At 37.0% G+C, this 13,665-nt stretch overlaps 1 protein-coding gene across 19 annotated transcripts in view; it reads left to right on the top strand.

Annotated features, from left to right (window-relative positions):
* The window catches only part of NEB (nebulin), a 217,018-nt gene extending 207,921 nt beyond the window's left edge, over positions 1-9,097 (top strand). For 16 of the 19 annotated variants that reach the window (XM_052636102.1, XM_052636101.1, XM_052636104.1 and 13 more), the window contains 9 exons: positions 195-287; positions 583-675; positions 995-1,087; positions 1,926-2,033; positions 2,139-2,322; positions 2,455-2,547; positions 3,481-3,627; positions 3,913-4,019; positions 8,344-9,097. In XM_052636102.1, the coding sequence (XP_052492062.1) occupies positions 195-287; positions 583-675; positions 995-1,087; positions 1,926-2,033; positions 2,139-2,322; positions 2,455-2,547; positions 3,481-3,627; positions 3,913-4,019; positions 8,344-8,517 (1,092 nt within the window). In that variant the 3' untranslated portion in view covers positions 8,518-9,097. The remainder of the gene's footprint in view (positions 1-194; positions 288-582; positions 676-994; positions 1,088-1,925; positions 2,034-2,138; positions 2,323-2,454; positions 2,548-3,480; positions 3,628-3,912; positions 4,020-8,343) is intronic. The other 3 variants (XM_052636115.1, XM_052636117.1, XM_052636119.1) reach the window with 1 other exon arrangement.
* The last annotated feature ends 4,568 nt before the right edge of the window (positions 9,098-13,665 follow it).

Raw genomic sequence — 13,665 nt, forward strand, 5'->3', positions numbered from 1 at the left:
GATTTCAGGACAGGGTTCTACTCTGGAAATGTGCTCTAACTATTATCAGCTTGCTTTGGAAACATATTTCTTTCCATCTAATCTTACTGCCCAAATAGTTTAGCAACCTGAGCCTCCTAACAAATGATCTGTTCTGTTTAATCTTTGGTAACTGTCACTCTTTTTTTCTTTTTGGATCCACTGGACTCACATAGGTTTTGTACAAAGAAAACGTGGGCAAAGGCACCCCAACCCCTGTCACTCCAGAGATGCAGAGAGTCAAACGCAATCAAGAGAACATTAGCTCGGTATTGTCTTGAGAAACAAAAGTGCTTTTTATTCTGCAAAGTAACCCCTGCCGTTTGACCTGCTCCTAACTCCATCCCAGGTTAAAAAGAAAAAAATGCCAGTTTTTTTAGAATCTCCCCTAAACGACATACTACACTGACTGTTGCCATTAACTGTTTTTTAAAGCTTTTCCTTGAGTTGTTCTCACTAATAGTAGTAGATAAAACCTGGGTTTTTCTCCCCCAAACCGCATTACATTGAATAGCCTGACTGCTGCCCCCCAATGACTTTCGGGTCCAACTTTGTATCTCACAGGTATTATACAAAGAGAACCTGGGGAAAGCCACCCCCACACCCTTTACTCCTGAGATGGAAAGAGTCAAACGCAATCAAGAAAACTTTAGCTCGGTATTTGAGAGAGGGAAAAAGAGATGATGACACTTTTAACAAGCCTGGCAAACATAGTTATACCACTAATTTATCTCTCAGTTTCCTCCAAAATTTATCTTTTCAAATCTTTCTTTACCCACTTAAAAACCATACCAACCCTGCCAGCTCAAACTGATTTCTTTCTTCACCTTTTGCTTCATACCATAACATTTTAATGGCTTCTCTTCGTGAGGTGTTATAGAGTGTGACATAATTGAGCCATAACAACAGCTAGATGGTGGTTTTCAGAATTGGGTTTCTGCTCTCTGATATCTGGATGCTCTCTTGGCTCCTCTAGGTGTTGTACAAAGAGAATATGAGAAAAGCAACTCCGACACCGGTCACTCCAGAGATGGAGAGAGCTAAGCGCAACCAAGAAAACATTAGCTCGGTATTCTCCAGGACTAAAAAGGAGTAGTGCAACAACTTAGAAAATAACAATTTAACATCATAAAGTGTCTTTCTCATTCAACTGGAAAATACACTAAAACGAAAAGAGAAACGCAACATCTTGAAAATAACATTTTAACACCATAAAAATGTGCATTTTTTTATCCCACTGAAAATTCACACTAAAATTAACACAACTATGCTTTTAAATCCCAAATGATTGTACTAAGACATAACAAGTTAATTGCCAATGTTTTCTTTTCCCTTTTACTCTGAGGTAGTCTTACATAACTGACTGTAACATATTGACTCCCTAACATTCTCAGTTTTCAGCAATCCTTTAAGATGCTTTATGAAACAGGTAATACTATGAAATGGATGCCTTATTCTGACTTTGATATTTTGGGTTTTTCATGTCTGAGACTTTGATTTCTGTATTAGCACACTGGTTTATAAAATCTAGACATAACCCTTCAAAAAATGATCACTTATTTTAAAGGATAGATCTTTCAAATATATCACACTTAGTGCCATATACCATCCAATGTACTGGTGCTACAATTCCCAGCAAATTCAAGAACGATTCTTTTTTCCCTTTCCTTTCAAAATTATACTTTGCCCCATCTCCTTTGAAAATGAAAGTTATGTTTTCAGAGTCAAAACAAATCTCATTCAAGCCCTTGCTAGCAGTTCTGCTGTCACGGGCTTGCTGGGAATTTTTAGGTGACTCATGCTTCCCTCCCCAGCTCCCTTCACTTCCATCTGTTGGAAAGATTTTGAGACTTCAGAATTAGAATGGTACCGTAACTTGCCCTCATCCATGGTTTCTCCTCCATCAGGTGCTTTATTCTGATAGCTTCCGGAAACAAATACAAGGCAAAGCTGCCTATGTCTTGGACACGCCAGAGATGAGACGGGTGAGAGAGACCCAGCGCCACATCTCAACGGTGAGTCAGGAACTCCTCAGATGGGGTGGGCAGCCTGCTGGAACAAGGGAGAAAGTAAATGATCGCACCATCCTATTTTCACCGAACGAATTCATGAAATTTCAGGTGAAGTATCATGAAGACTTTGAGAAACACAAGGGCTGCTTCACGCCGGTGGTGACGGACCCCATCACTGAGAGAGTGAAGAAGAACATGCAGGACTTCAGTGACATTAGCTACCGGGGCATTCAGAGGAAAGTGGTGGAAATGGAACAGAAACGGAATGACCAAGACCAGGAAACTATTACAGGTAACCGGGATCTGGGGGAAAGCAGCTTTAAAGTATCCAGTCTGCCTGTGGTTGGTTAGGATCACGTTTCCATCTCCAAATTTTGCGTCAGAGTCTGAGAACACCTGTGCTGACCCTTAACCTCACTTTCAGGTTTACGTGTCTGGCGTACCAATCCTGGCTCAGTTTTTGACTATGATCCAGCAGAAGACAATATTCAGTCCCGAAGCTTACACATGATTAATGGTAAGTGATGCTGCAAAAGGCTTACTACATAAACATCACGATTTAGTGGGTTAGCGCCAGGGGCGTTTAGGCTCAAAGTTGTCTCCTCCAGGGCTTTCAATTTCCTGAGTTGCTCATTCAGCATAAAAACATCTCCTTGACTAGTGGGCCAAGCTCACTTTCTAGACAAGTTCAAATTAGGAAAAGATGGTTTCACTGCCTCAAGGTAAGTCCCCTTTGGTCCCCATTGTGATTTTTTTTTTCCTAAAGAAAAACAGGTAGTAAATTTTTCTCTTGGAGAAATAATGACAATAAAATACGTAAGTAAAGGGAAAAAAACGGGGTTGACTTTTAGCAACTTTCTGAACTCCCTTATGTCAAGGAAGATAGTCATTCAACAAGAGGCCACATGCCTTCATACCCTTTATTCATGTTCAAAGTAAAATAATACGTAGTGCCTGTAAATCTCAAAGAATTTATACTCTAGTCTGATGAAGAGACCAGTAAATCAGTAGTTATTCCCTAACATGAACAGTTTTAAAGGTCTTCACACAGATTATGGAAACAGAGAGGGCATCTAAATAAATTTGGAAATCAGGGGAACTTTCTGGAGAAGGTGAAAGGTGGAATTTGAATATGAACATTACTACCTGTTTGTTTTGGTGAGCCAGGAAAATGAGCAGGCTAGAGGGAAGAAACAGTAGTCAAGGACAGACTCAGGGATTGGAAGCCTGACAATACCACTGAATGGTTAGGGGGCCTTGGGTGATTAAACTCTCAACTGGAAAACGAGGACCACCTTGTATTATAGAGTTTTGAGGGTTTAATCCATGGAAAACTACTAAAAACTGTTTGATAATGAACAAAAACCAACTGAGATTTACTTACAATTAGGGATCACTGCTAGGGAAATTTCCTTTCTGCCCGCTCTCTGATGGATCTTACCTCCTTCAGCACAAGCTCAGCGCCGGAGCCGGGAGCAGTCTCGATCAGCCAGTGGGCTGAGCGTCAGTGGTGGTGAGGAGAAGTCTGAGCATTCAGAAGCTGCCCACCTCTCTACCTACAGTGATGGGGGCGTCTTCTTCTCTGCAACCTCAGCAGGTACAAGTGGATGGCCCTGACTTAGACAGCCGTGGGAGCCAGTTCACTGGATGTTACTAAAAGAGATGCTTTGAGTAGAAACAAAAAAATCTGGACCTTTTCTTCTAATGAGTCTAAAATCGTGGAGATGTACATACAGTTAGCTATTTAATTTTCATTCCTCCTTTCTTGGAAATCATTCTTTTTAAATTAGGGGGTAAAGACACTGCTGCTCAGTTGCTAAACACAAAGTAAATGATATCTAGTCACATTTTCTCCTAATGCTATTTTCCCCTTTCCTTTCAGGTTACAAACATGCAAGAACCACAGAGCTGCCACAGCAACGATCATCTTCAGTTGCTACCCAGCAGACAACGGTATCCTCCATCCCATCCCATCCCTCCACTGCTGGAGTAAGTAACCATCACTTACTCAAGTCATCCTTCTATTTTGATATGTGAAATAATGGTTACAGGTGTGATCTTTTTTTTAAACCAAAACTTCTGTTTTGTATAATGTTAACAGTAATAAACTGGAGAAGGCAATGGCACCCCACTCCAGTACTCTTGCCTGGAAAATCCCATGGACAGAAGAGGCTGGAAGGCTGCAGTCCATGGGGTCACTGAGGGTAGGACACGACTGAGCGACTTCACTTTCACTTTTCACTTTCCTGCATTGGAGAAGGAAATGGCAACCCACTCCAGTGTTCTTGCCTGGAGAATCCCAGGGACGGGGAAGCCTGGTGGGCTGCCGTCTATGGGGTCACACAAAGTCGGACACAACTGAAGTGACTTAGCAGCAACAGTAATAAACATCAGAGAACCTTCATTAACAACTCACATAACTAAAGAGCATTATTCAGTGATTTAAAAACAAACACACGGACACACACAAAACACACAGAAAAACTAAAGCAAAATAATCATTGTGGGCTCATCAGACCCACCCACCATCTTAAAGCAAAGCATCTGTTGTTTGGAATCATTCTTCCATAGTATGTGTGTGTGCACATGTCACATGTAGTCTAGTCATACCTTATATGTACAAGAGAGAAGTCAAATCATGCTCACCAGTTCACCAGACTATCTTAAAACTCAGTCTAAAACCCTGGATCTCTTGGGACTTCCCTGCTGGTCCTGTGGTTAAGACTCAGCTCCCAATGCAGGGGGCCCAGGTTCGATCCCTGGTCAGGGAACTAGATCCCACATGCTGCAACTAAGACCTGCTGCGCCAAATAAATGAATAAATATTTTTTAAAAACCCTGGATCTCATAATATTACAACATAATATTATAATTCTTTACGACTGAAATGAACAATATCTGTATGAAGAAAATCTTTATTAAAGGACATAAAGATCGGTAAAGGACATAAAGATTGGTAAGTATTAAAGCCTATTATAGTTCAGGAAGGGAATCTAGCAGTCATTTCTCCAGAAATAAATCCATAAATTCAAAGTAATTCCAATCAAATCCTAGTATGATAATTATAATAATTTTATACATTAATCCTAAAATTTATTTGAAAGAGTAAAGATGTAAGATCAAGCAAATTTTGAAAATGACAATAGGAAAGGACTTAACCATAAAAGTAAAATATGCTAGAAAGCTATTGTAATTAAATATGAATTTAGCATGAGAATAGATTTTAAAACAAGTGAAGTCCAAAAACAGACTCGAAAAGAGTTACAAATAAGCAGAGGGAAAAAAGCAAAATTGTAAAATAGTACAGAAAAAGATTATTTTTACAATATTGGAGAATGGAAAATCTTCCTTGGCAACTTCAAAAATCTAGAAACGTAAAGGAAAAGACTATAACAAAAAGAAATATCAAACTGGGAGAAATTATACATAACAAAAGATTAGTATCTAAAACCGCATAAAGTATCCAAAATTCATTGACTTTATTATTCCCCTTCCCTTCAAAATGAGGCCTGGAAGCATATGACTAAACCATCTACAACAAAAGAAATAAAAATGGCCAAGGAAAAGAGGTTCACCATGACTACTAACCATAAATATGCAAATTATAACAAAAAGTATTCTGTTATAGTAGCAAACTTTTAAGAAAACTTAAAAGGCAAATAACTTTGACCTGATACATTCAGTCCAAAGACAGACACCTGAAGACAAAAACTGTGGCGTTAGTGGACGAATACAGAGTGATAGTTAACTGTCTAATAGAGTGATAGTTAACTGTCTAGAAACACAGAAATGGCTAAATAACTTGTGGTTATTATTAAAATATGGAATTCTCTTCAGAATAAATCTATATACAGACAGACCTCCAAGCTATATCAAATGGGAAGAACAAGTATTGTTTATAGTATTCCACTTATGTGGGGGGCTATCCTTGAATGTGAATCTGTGTGTTTCAAAATGCTAGGGAAAAATATGTAGGTTTCATGCCAAATAACTAACCAGTGGCTGCTCCTATGAAGAAAGTCTGGGCACTTTCAAATTTGTATCTCTAAACTGTTAGTTTGTAAAACTTTCATTGTTGTAAGGACACTTAACATGAGATCTACCTACCCTCTTATTTTTCAGTGTACATTTACTATAGATTCAAGGTTGGGTTGTCTCTAGAACAGCAGAACTCTAGCATTCCTTCATCTTGCTTAACTGAAGCTTTATGCTCTTGATTAGCCACACCCCATTTTCCTTTCTCACCATACTGTATTTTTTGTTTTCACCATTGTTCAAATTAGCTTTCCAGAAAAACTTATTTCTGGTATGCTTCCAAATTCTCAAAGTGAGAGAAATATGCACTATTGCTGATTTTTTCAAATTCTTTTTCTTTAATAAAACATTCAGTTCAGTTGCTCAGTCGTGTACGACTCTGCAGCCCCATGAATCGCAGCACACTAGGCCTCCCTGTTCATCACCAACTCCCAGAGTTCACTGAGACTCACGTCCATCGAGTCGGTGATGCCATCCAGCCATCTCATCCTCTGTCGTCCCTTTCTCCTCCTGCCCCCAATCCCTCCCAGCATCAGAGTCTTTTCCAATGTCAACTCTGCATGAGGTGGCCAAAGTACTGGAGTTTCAGCTTTAGCATCATTCCTTCCAAAGAACACCCAGGACTGATCTTTAGAATGGACTGGTTGGATCTCCTTGCAGTCCAAGGGACTCTCAAGAGTCTTCTCCAACACCACAGTTCAAAAGCATCAATTCTTCAGTGCTCAGCTTTCTTCACAGTCCAACTCTCACATCCATACATGACCACTGGAAAAACCATAGCCTTGACTAGACAAACCTTTGTTGGCAAGGTAACGTCTCTGCCTTTGAACATGCTATCTAGGTTGGTCATAACTTTCCTTCCAAGAAGTGTCTTTTTATTTCATGGCTGCAGTCACCATCTGCAGTGATTTTGGAGCCCCCCAAAATAGTCTGACACTGTTTCCACTGTTTCCCCATCTATTTCCCATGAAGTGATGGGACCAGATGCCATGATCATAGTTTTCTGAATGTTGAGCTTTAAGCCAACTTTCTCCCTCTCCTCTTTCATCAAGAGGCTTTTTAGTTCCTCTTCACTTTCTGCCGTAAGGGTGGTGTCATCTGCATATCTGAGCTTATTGGTATTTCTCCTGGCAACCTTGATTCCAGCTTGTGCTTCTTCCAGCCCAGCATTTCTCATGATGTTCTCTGCATATGTTAAATAAGCAGGGTGACAATATACAGCCTTGACATACTCCTTTTCCTATTTGGAACCAGTCTGTTGTTCCATGTCCAGTTCTAACTGTTGCTTCTTGACCTGCATATAGAGGTAGGTCAGGTGGTCTGGTATTCCTATCTCTTTCAGAATTTTCCACAGTAGTATAACCGCCTATTTAGGACATATGTGAAATCATGTAATATGTGGCCTGCTGTGACTGGTTTTATGTTTTTAGGTTTATCCATGTATCATTTATCAGTACTAATTCCTTTATATTAGCAAGTATTACTACACTGTATGAAAATGTTTGTTTCCTTCATCAGTTGGTGGGCATTTGAGCTGTTTCTAGTTTTTAGCTATTATGAATAAGGGTATACAAGTTTTTGTGTGGACATACGTTCATTCCTCTTGGGTATATACCTAGGAGTAGAATGCTAGGTCACATGGTAACTATCTAAAATAGAAATTTCCAAACGGTGTGCACCATTTTCCATTTCCATCTGCAGTTTATAAAATATTTCAATTTTTCCACATCCTCCCCAATACCTTTTTACAGTTACCATTCCAGTGTGTAGTGGTATTGCATTGTAGCTTTACATTTTCCTGGTGACTAATCATGTATTTTCATGTGCATGTTAGCTCTTGGTGTATCTCCTTTCGACAATTCAGATCCTCAGCAAAGGATCTGAATAGATGTGGTGTATGTAGTCAGTCGTGTCCGACTCTGTGACCCCCATGGACTGTAGCCCACCGGGTTCCTCTGTCCAGGGAATTCTCTAGGCAAGAATACTGGAGTGGGTTCCCATTTCTTTCCTCAGGGGACCTTCCTGACCCAGGGATCGAACCCAAATCTCCTGCATTGACAGGCAGATTCTTTACCATCTGAGTCATCAGATAGACAGTAATCCTTATTAGATATACGATTTGCAAATTTTTTTCCTAGTTCGTCCTTTTAGTTTTGGTGGTAGTTGCACATTCTGTTTCGTGCAACTTAAGTTTTTGGTGTCATAAGAGACTTTAAAATTAGCTGTTTAGGTTAATTGTTGCAAATCTAACATTTCCCTTTTTTGTCCTTACCGACAGAAAATCTTCCGTGCCATTTATGATTATATGGCTGCTGATGCAGATGAGGTGTCCTTCAAAGATGGAGATGCCATTGTCAATGTTCAAGCTATTGATGAAGGTTGGATGTATGGCACTGTGCAGAGGACTGGCAGGACTGGCATGCTCCCAGCCAACTACGTTGAAGCTATTTAGACACTTCAAAGCATCAATCCTGTCTACAGAACCTACAAATCTTGTTAGTATTTCAGTTTAGACTCTCCACTATTCTGAGTTCTCAAATTGCTTAATAGTTTTTGTTATGAGTTACTGTTGTACCATCCCTTAATTTGTTTCTACACCTACCTAAGTAATTCACCAGTATATTAGTACAATTAATCTATCCAATTATTAAACTAGACTTACCTCTATTTTCTGGACTTGCACATAAAACCTGAGACAACATTAAACCCATAGGTTTTTTTTTAATAATTAAAAAATTTTCTTTTGGGTTTTAAAATGATTTCAGCATTTTAAAAAAGTTTATGCATTGTTATATTATTGCTGTATCAACCCAGTCTTTCTGCATTACTAAAATGTTTAACAGTATTTCTTTTCTAAATCAAGAATTCTAAACATGTTAAACACATTTAAAAAAAATGGCAGATACTCCTTTTCCTTGCTTATTAACTGCTGATACTTTTATTTCTAATCCAGTTCTGGAGTTATGAAGCTGATAGTCAATATAAACTGGTGTTATACTAGTGTCTAATAAAGTCTATAATTCTGCAACAAACACCATTGACGGAATGAGCATTACTTTTTAATAGTTTTAAGATCTACAAATAAAAACTTCAACAGAGCAAATCTATGCTAGACTTCACTACAAAAACTAAACTTAAAAATGCACAAGACAACACTGAAAATCAACTATTTCAATTAAAAACATGAACAAATGTAGGACTGTGTTCAGCAAGCTTTCCTTATGGCTTGGCTTATAAAGTTTTAGAAATAGCTGTGGGATCCAATCCTAACTTCAAGGGCTCTTCCTCATCTGGATCCAGTAGGTTGGCAGTTTGTGTTAAAGACATTAAATGGGCAAAGAAAGAGTGGAGTGCCAACCAATAATGGCTTGTTGCTTCAGTGTACAGATTACCTTTACTAAAATGCAAAAGATCTGTCACGTTATTTTATTGCTGTAGTAATACTGCTCTTCCTAAGCTCCTTAATTTGTGTCTGGAGACACAGAGCAAAGAGCACATATGAAAATGAAGGCAGAGACTGGGGTGATGGAAAGCCAAAAATTGCTAGCAAACCACAAGAAGCTAAAGGAGAGGCATGGAATAGCCTTTCCCACAGCCCTCAGAAGGAACCAACCCTTGCTGACACCTTATGTCAGACTTCTAGCCTACAGAACCAAGACAATAAATTTCTATTATTTAAGCCTTTCAGTTTCTGATTTTTACAGAAGCCATAGTAAACTAATCACAGTATCTTTCAACATCACTAAAAGTCTTACACTTTTTCTTAGTTAAAAGTATGAATTTACAGTCTTCTAAGCAAAATAAAAGCAAAAATAAACAAATGGAACCTAATCAAACTTTAAGCTTTTGCACATCAAAGGAAAACCATCACATAATCAAAAAGACAACCTCGGAATGGGAGAAATATATTTGGAAATGATGCCACCTATGAGGGCTTAAGTTTCAAAATATACCAACAGTTCATGCGACTCAATACCAAAGAAACCAAACCACCCAATCAAAAAACTGGCATAAGATCTGGACAGACATTTCTCCAAAGACAACATGTGGCCAACAGGCACATGAAAAGATGCTCAAAATTACTAAGTATTAGAGAAATGCCAAATCAAACCTATAATCAGGTAGTGTGTATATATATACATCATACACAATATTAGCCATAATAAAGAATGTAACATTGTCATTTGAAACAACATGGACTGACCTAGGAAATATCAGACAGAGTCAGTCAAGTATCTTGCATGCAGAATCTATAAAATACAAATTGGTCTCTATAAAAACACACTCATAGAAACCAAACCTATGGTTACCAAAGAGGGAAAGGAGGAAGGGGGATAAACTTTTAACTATAGGAGTAACGGATAAACACTACTATACATAAAACAGATAAGCAACAAAGATTTACTGTGTAACACAGGAAACAATATTCAGTATTTTCTAATAACCTATAATGGAAATAATCTGAAATATATAAATATAAAACTGAACCATCTTGCTGTATACCTGAAATTAGCACAATATTATAAATCAACTATACTTCAATATTTTTTAAAATATGAATCTAGAAGTGTGTGGAACCCTTGAAACTATGAATAAAACAGAGATCCTCTCCGGTTAAAAACAGGCCATAAAAGAGGGCAAGAATATGAATGGTTCATATCATTGTGGAGGAATACAATACTAATTTTTGGCTGGTGTCTGAACCATTTAATTTCAGGAGGCCTCATTGAAACAAACAAACAAAAAAATTAAAAACCCAAACACCAAAGAAAAACAAGTACCAGAATTTATTTTTCTTTTTAAATTTTATTTCAGATTAAAGTGCATTTCTTTAAAAATGTTTCAATATCCAGTTTCGATTGGCAAGTGATAACAGTCAACTCTCAATAGATCATGAAAGCTTTACTGTGGATCAGACACAGATTCTCTCTCCTTCAACCAGTCATAATGAACCTGAAAATACAACTTTAGGTGTACCTGCTTCAAACATTGTATAAACATTAAACAAAACTGACTGCACCCTTATTTCCCATCTACTAGTATAGGTAATCAAGGAATGAACACTTACTTCTGTGAAGTTTCAACTTAAATCATTCGACTTATCAAATATAAATATTTCTGAATGTAAAACTAAGCTCTCTTAGAATTTATCAAATGATGAAAACAAGAATATTATAGGGCTAATAAAACGACTGATTTGGCTTCTCTCAGCCCTCTTCTAAGTGCATATCAGTCAAGCCTATCCACAAGAGGTAGTGTTAAGATTGAGGGTAACTGATTACTCACCAACACAGAGAGCAAACTCCCAACCCCTCCCCATTTGTTTTACAGGTGTGAGTTAACCAATTAGTGCCAGATGCCTTTCCTTCACGTATCACGTCCCTTAATATCCATGGCAAATACATAATAATGTTTTAAGAATTTAAGGAGAAAAAGGTATACCTAAAAAATACTAGTTAAGCAACAGTAAGACATAAATGAAATCAGGGGAACTCATTTTATAAAATAAAATCTAAACAATGGATATAGAAATTAAAAAACCCTATTCTGCCAGCCAGCAGTAACCAAACTGACGACATGCCATATATGAACAAAACAACTGCATATGTCAAGGACTGGCACAATTTACGGGCCAGCAAGTAGTAAATATGTAATTATGTTCATTATTACAGGCCACCCAGTCTTCAGACTACTCAATTCTGCCACGATAGCAGGAAAGCAGCCAAGCATGTAAATAAGCAAGGCTGTGTCCCAGAAAAACCTGGTTTATCAACAAAACAATTTTATGCATTGTCAAAAAATATTTTCTTTTCAACCACTAGAAAACATAAAATTCATTCTTAGTTCCTTAAATGTAAAAAAAAGTGTCAGGCTATAGTTTGTCAATCCCTCCCTGCTCTTTAAAAACTTATTAAAGACTGCTGTCTTTTGTTTCCTATTATCAAAATCAACTATTAATTCCATTTTTTCTAGAAAATTTCCATTCCATAAAAATAAAAAATTCTTCAGATACCTATTATTCAATTAAGTATCAAAACAGCTATTATTCTACATTCCATTTTCAGTTTCATAACACTATTGTGAAAGTGAGCTTTCTACTTGTATGCAGTTCATCCATTTAAGAAGTAAGTCTTTTGTTGGAATTATTTACTGATGGGAGGTGGAGTATAAAATATTTCTAAATAATTACCCAAGGGATTAATAAACTATTATGATACTGTATTATATATAGAATAACTCAGGGACCACTGGCTGTCAGCTACTTTCAAAATATAAAGATAACTGTTTCTCTGTACTTAATGGCCTAATTCTTTATTGCTATTTCAATCGATCTCTCTTCATCATTTATCAGTGCATCAATCTCAATCAACATGTGAATTTGCTGATAAGCTTAGTTTCATCCAATTATAAAATGGTACACTGTGGCATAAAGATATTCTTCCCTCTATTACAGGTAGAAAACCAAAAGCTACGGAGGTTCTTTTCTTCCATGTGACATCAATTTAAAATACTGTCTTTAATTTTATAATCACAGGTAAAGGGAGAAGTTAACTTATTCTAATGGCATATTTCAGGGGAGTAAGCATTTACAGCTTGGCACTTAGTTTTAACTGTTCTTTGGAGAAAGGCTTGGCACAGAAAGAAAAAAAATGGTAAAGATCACACTGTAAAATTTAACATTCTATTCTAAGAACTAAATGAACACTCATAATTCTACTAGACTACAGATCTAATTTACAGATTTTCAAATCAAAATGACTCAGATTTTAATGGAACTTTCAAAGAGCAATATACAAAACCTGGCATATAATAGACACAATTAACTGGGCCATGAAAAACCACAAAGACCAGATTTGTTTTACAGTTTGAACAATCAATAAATCTTGATAATCAGTTTTTAAAACCCATTACTCTGACATTTCCTTAACTAAGTGCTTTAGATGAGGGCAGTTCTTACAATAAAAGTATTCGTTTTTAATAAACACAAAAGAAAATATCATCTTAAAAGAATGCCAAAAAAACCCCTCATTTTTGAAGATCAGACTACTCAACTCTTTCAACTCCATTTTACAACAAAATAGGAAGGTTCAATCATATGCTGTCACAGCACTCACCAGAGGTCTTCAGTAAACTGAATATCAAGACATACTTGTCAGAATGGACTTATTACAGCACTGCTAACTTCACTGCCAAATTAACCTTTGTCAGGGGTAGCCTATTTTCAATGTTTATTAATAAAATAATGAAGTCCTATAACCTAGAAGGCAAGATTTAGAGACTAAATTCATCTCCAGTATTATGAAAATTTACCTTTTATTAACAAAAAAAAATCAGAACATAATTCATATATACTTGTAAGACTCCACATTGTCTGAGCTGCTTAATCAGGTTCTTCGTAGCATAAAATACTTATCTTCTATATTAAAAGACCCCATATTAGGCAAAATTCTACCTTTAACAGTTTTATTTTTTAACGTTAATATGAAGCCTTCAAGACCAGTCAGAATCCTCAATTCAGACATCTGAAAAGGTTTCTTAAAAAAAGACTAGTAGTTATATTTTAGCAATAATTTTAAGGATATAAATCTGCCTGGGTTAC

This window comes from Budorcas taxicolor, chromosome 2 (assembly GCF_023091745.1).
Source record: "Budorcas taxicolor isolate Tak-1 chromosome 2, Takin1.1, whole genome shotgun sequence".
Lineage (NCBI taxonomy): Eukaryota > Metazoa > Chordata > Mammalia > Artiodactyla > Bovidae > Budorcas > Budorcas taxicolor.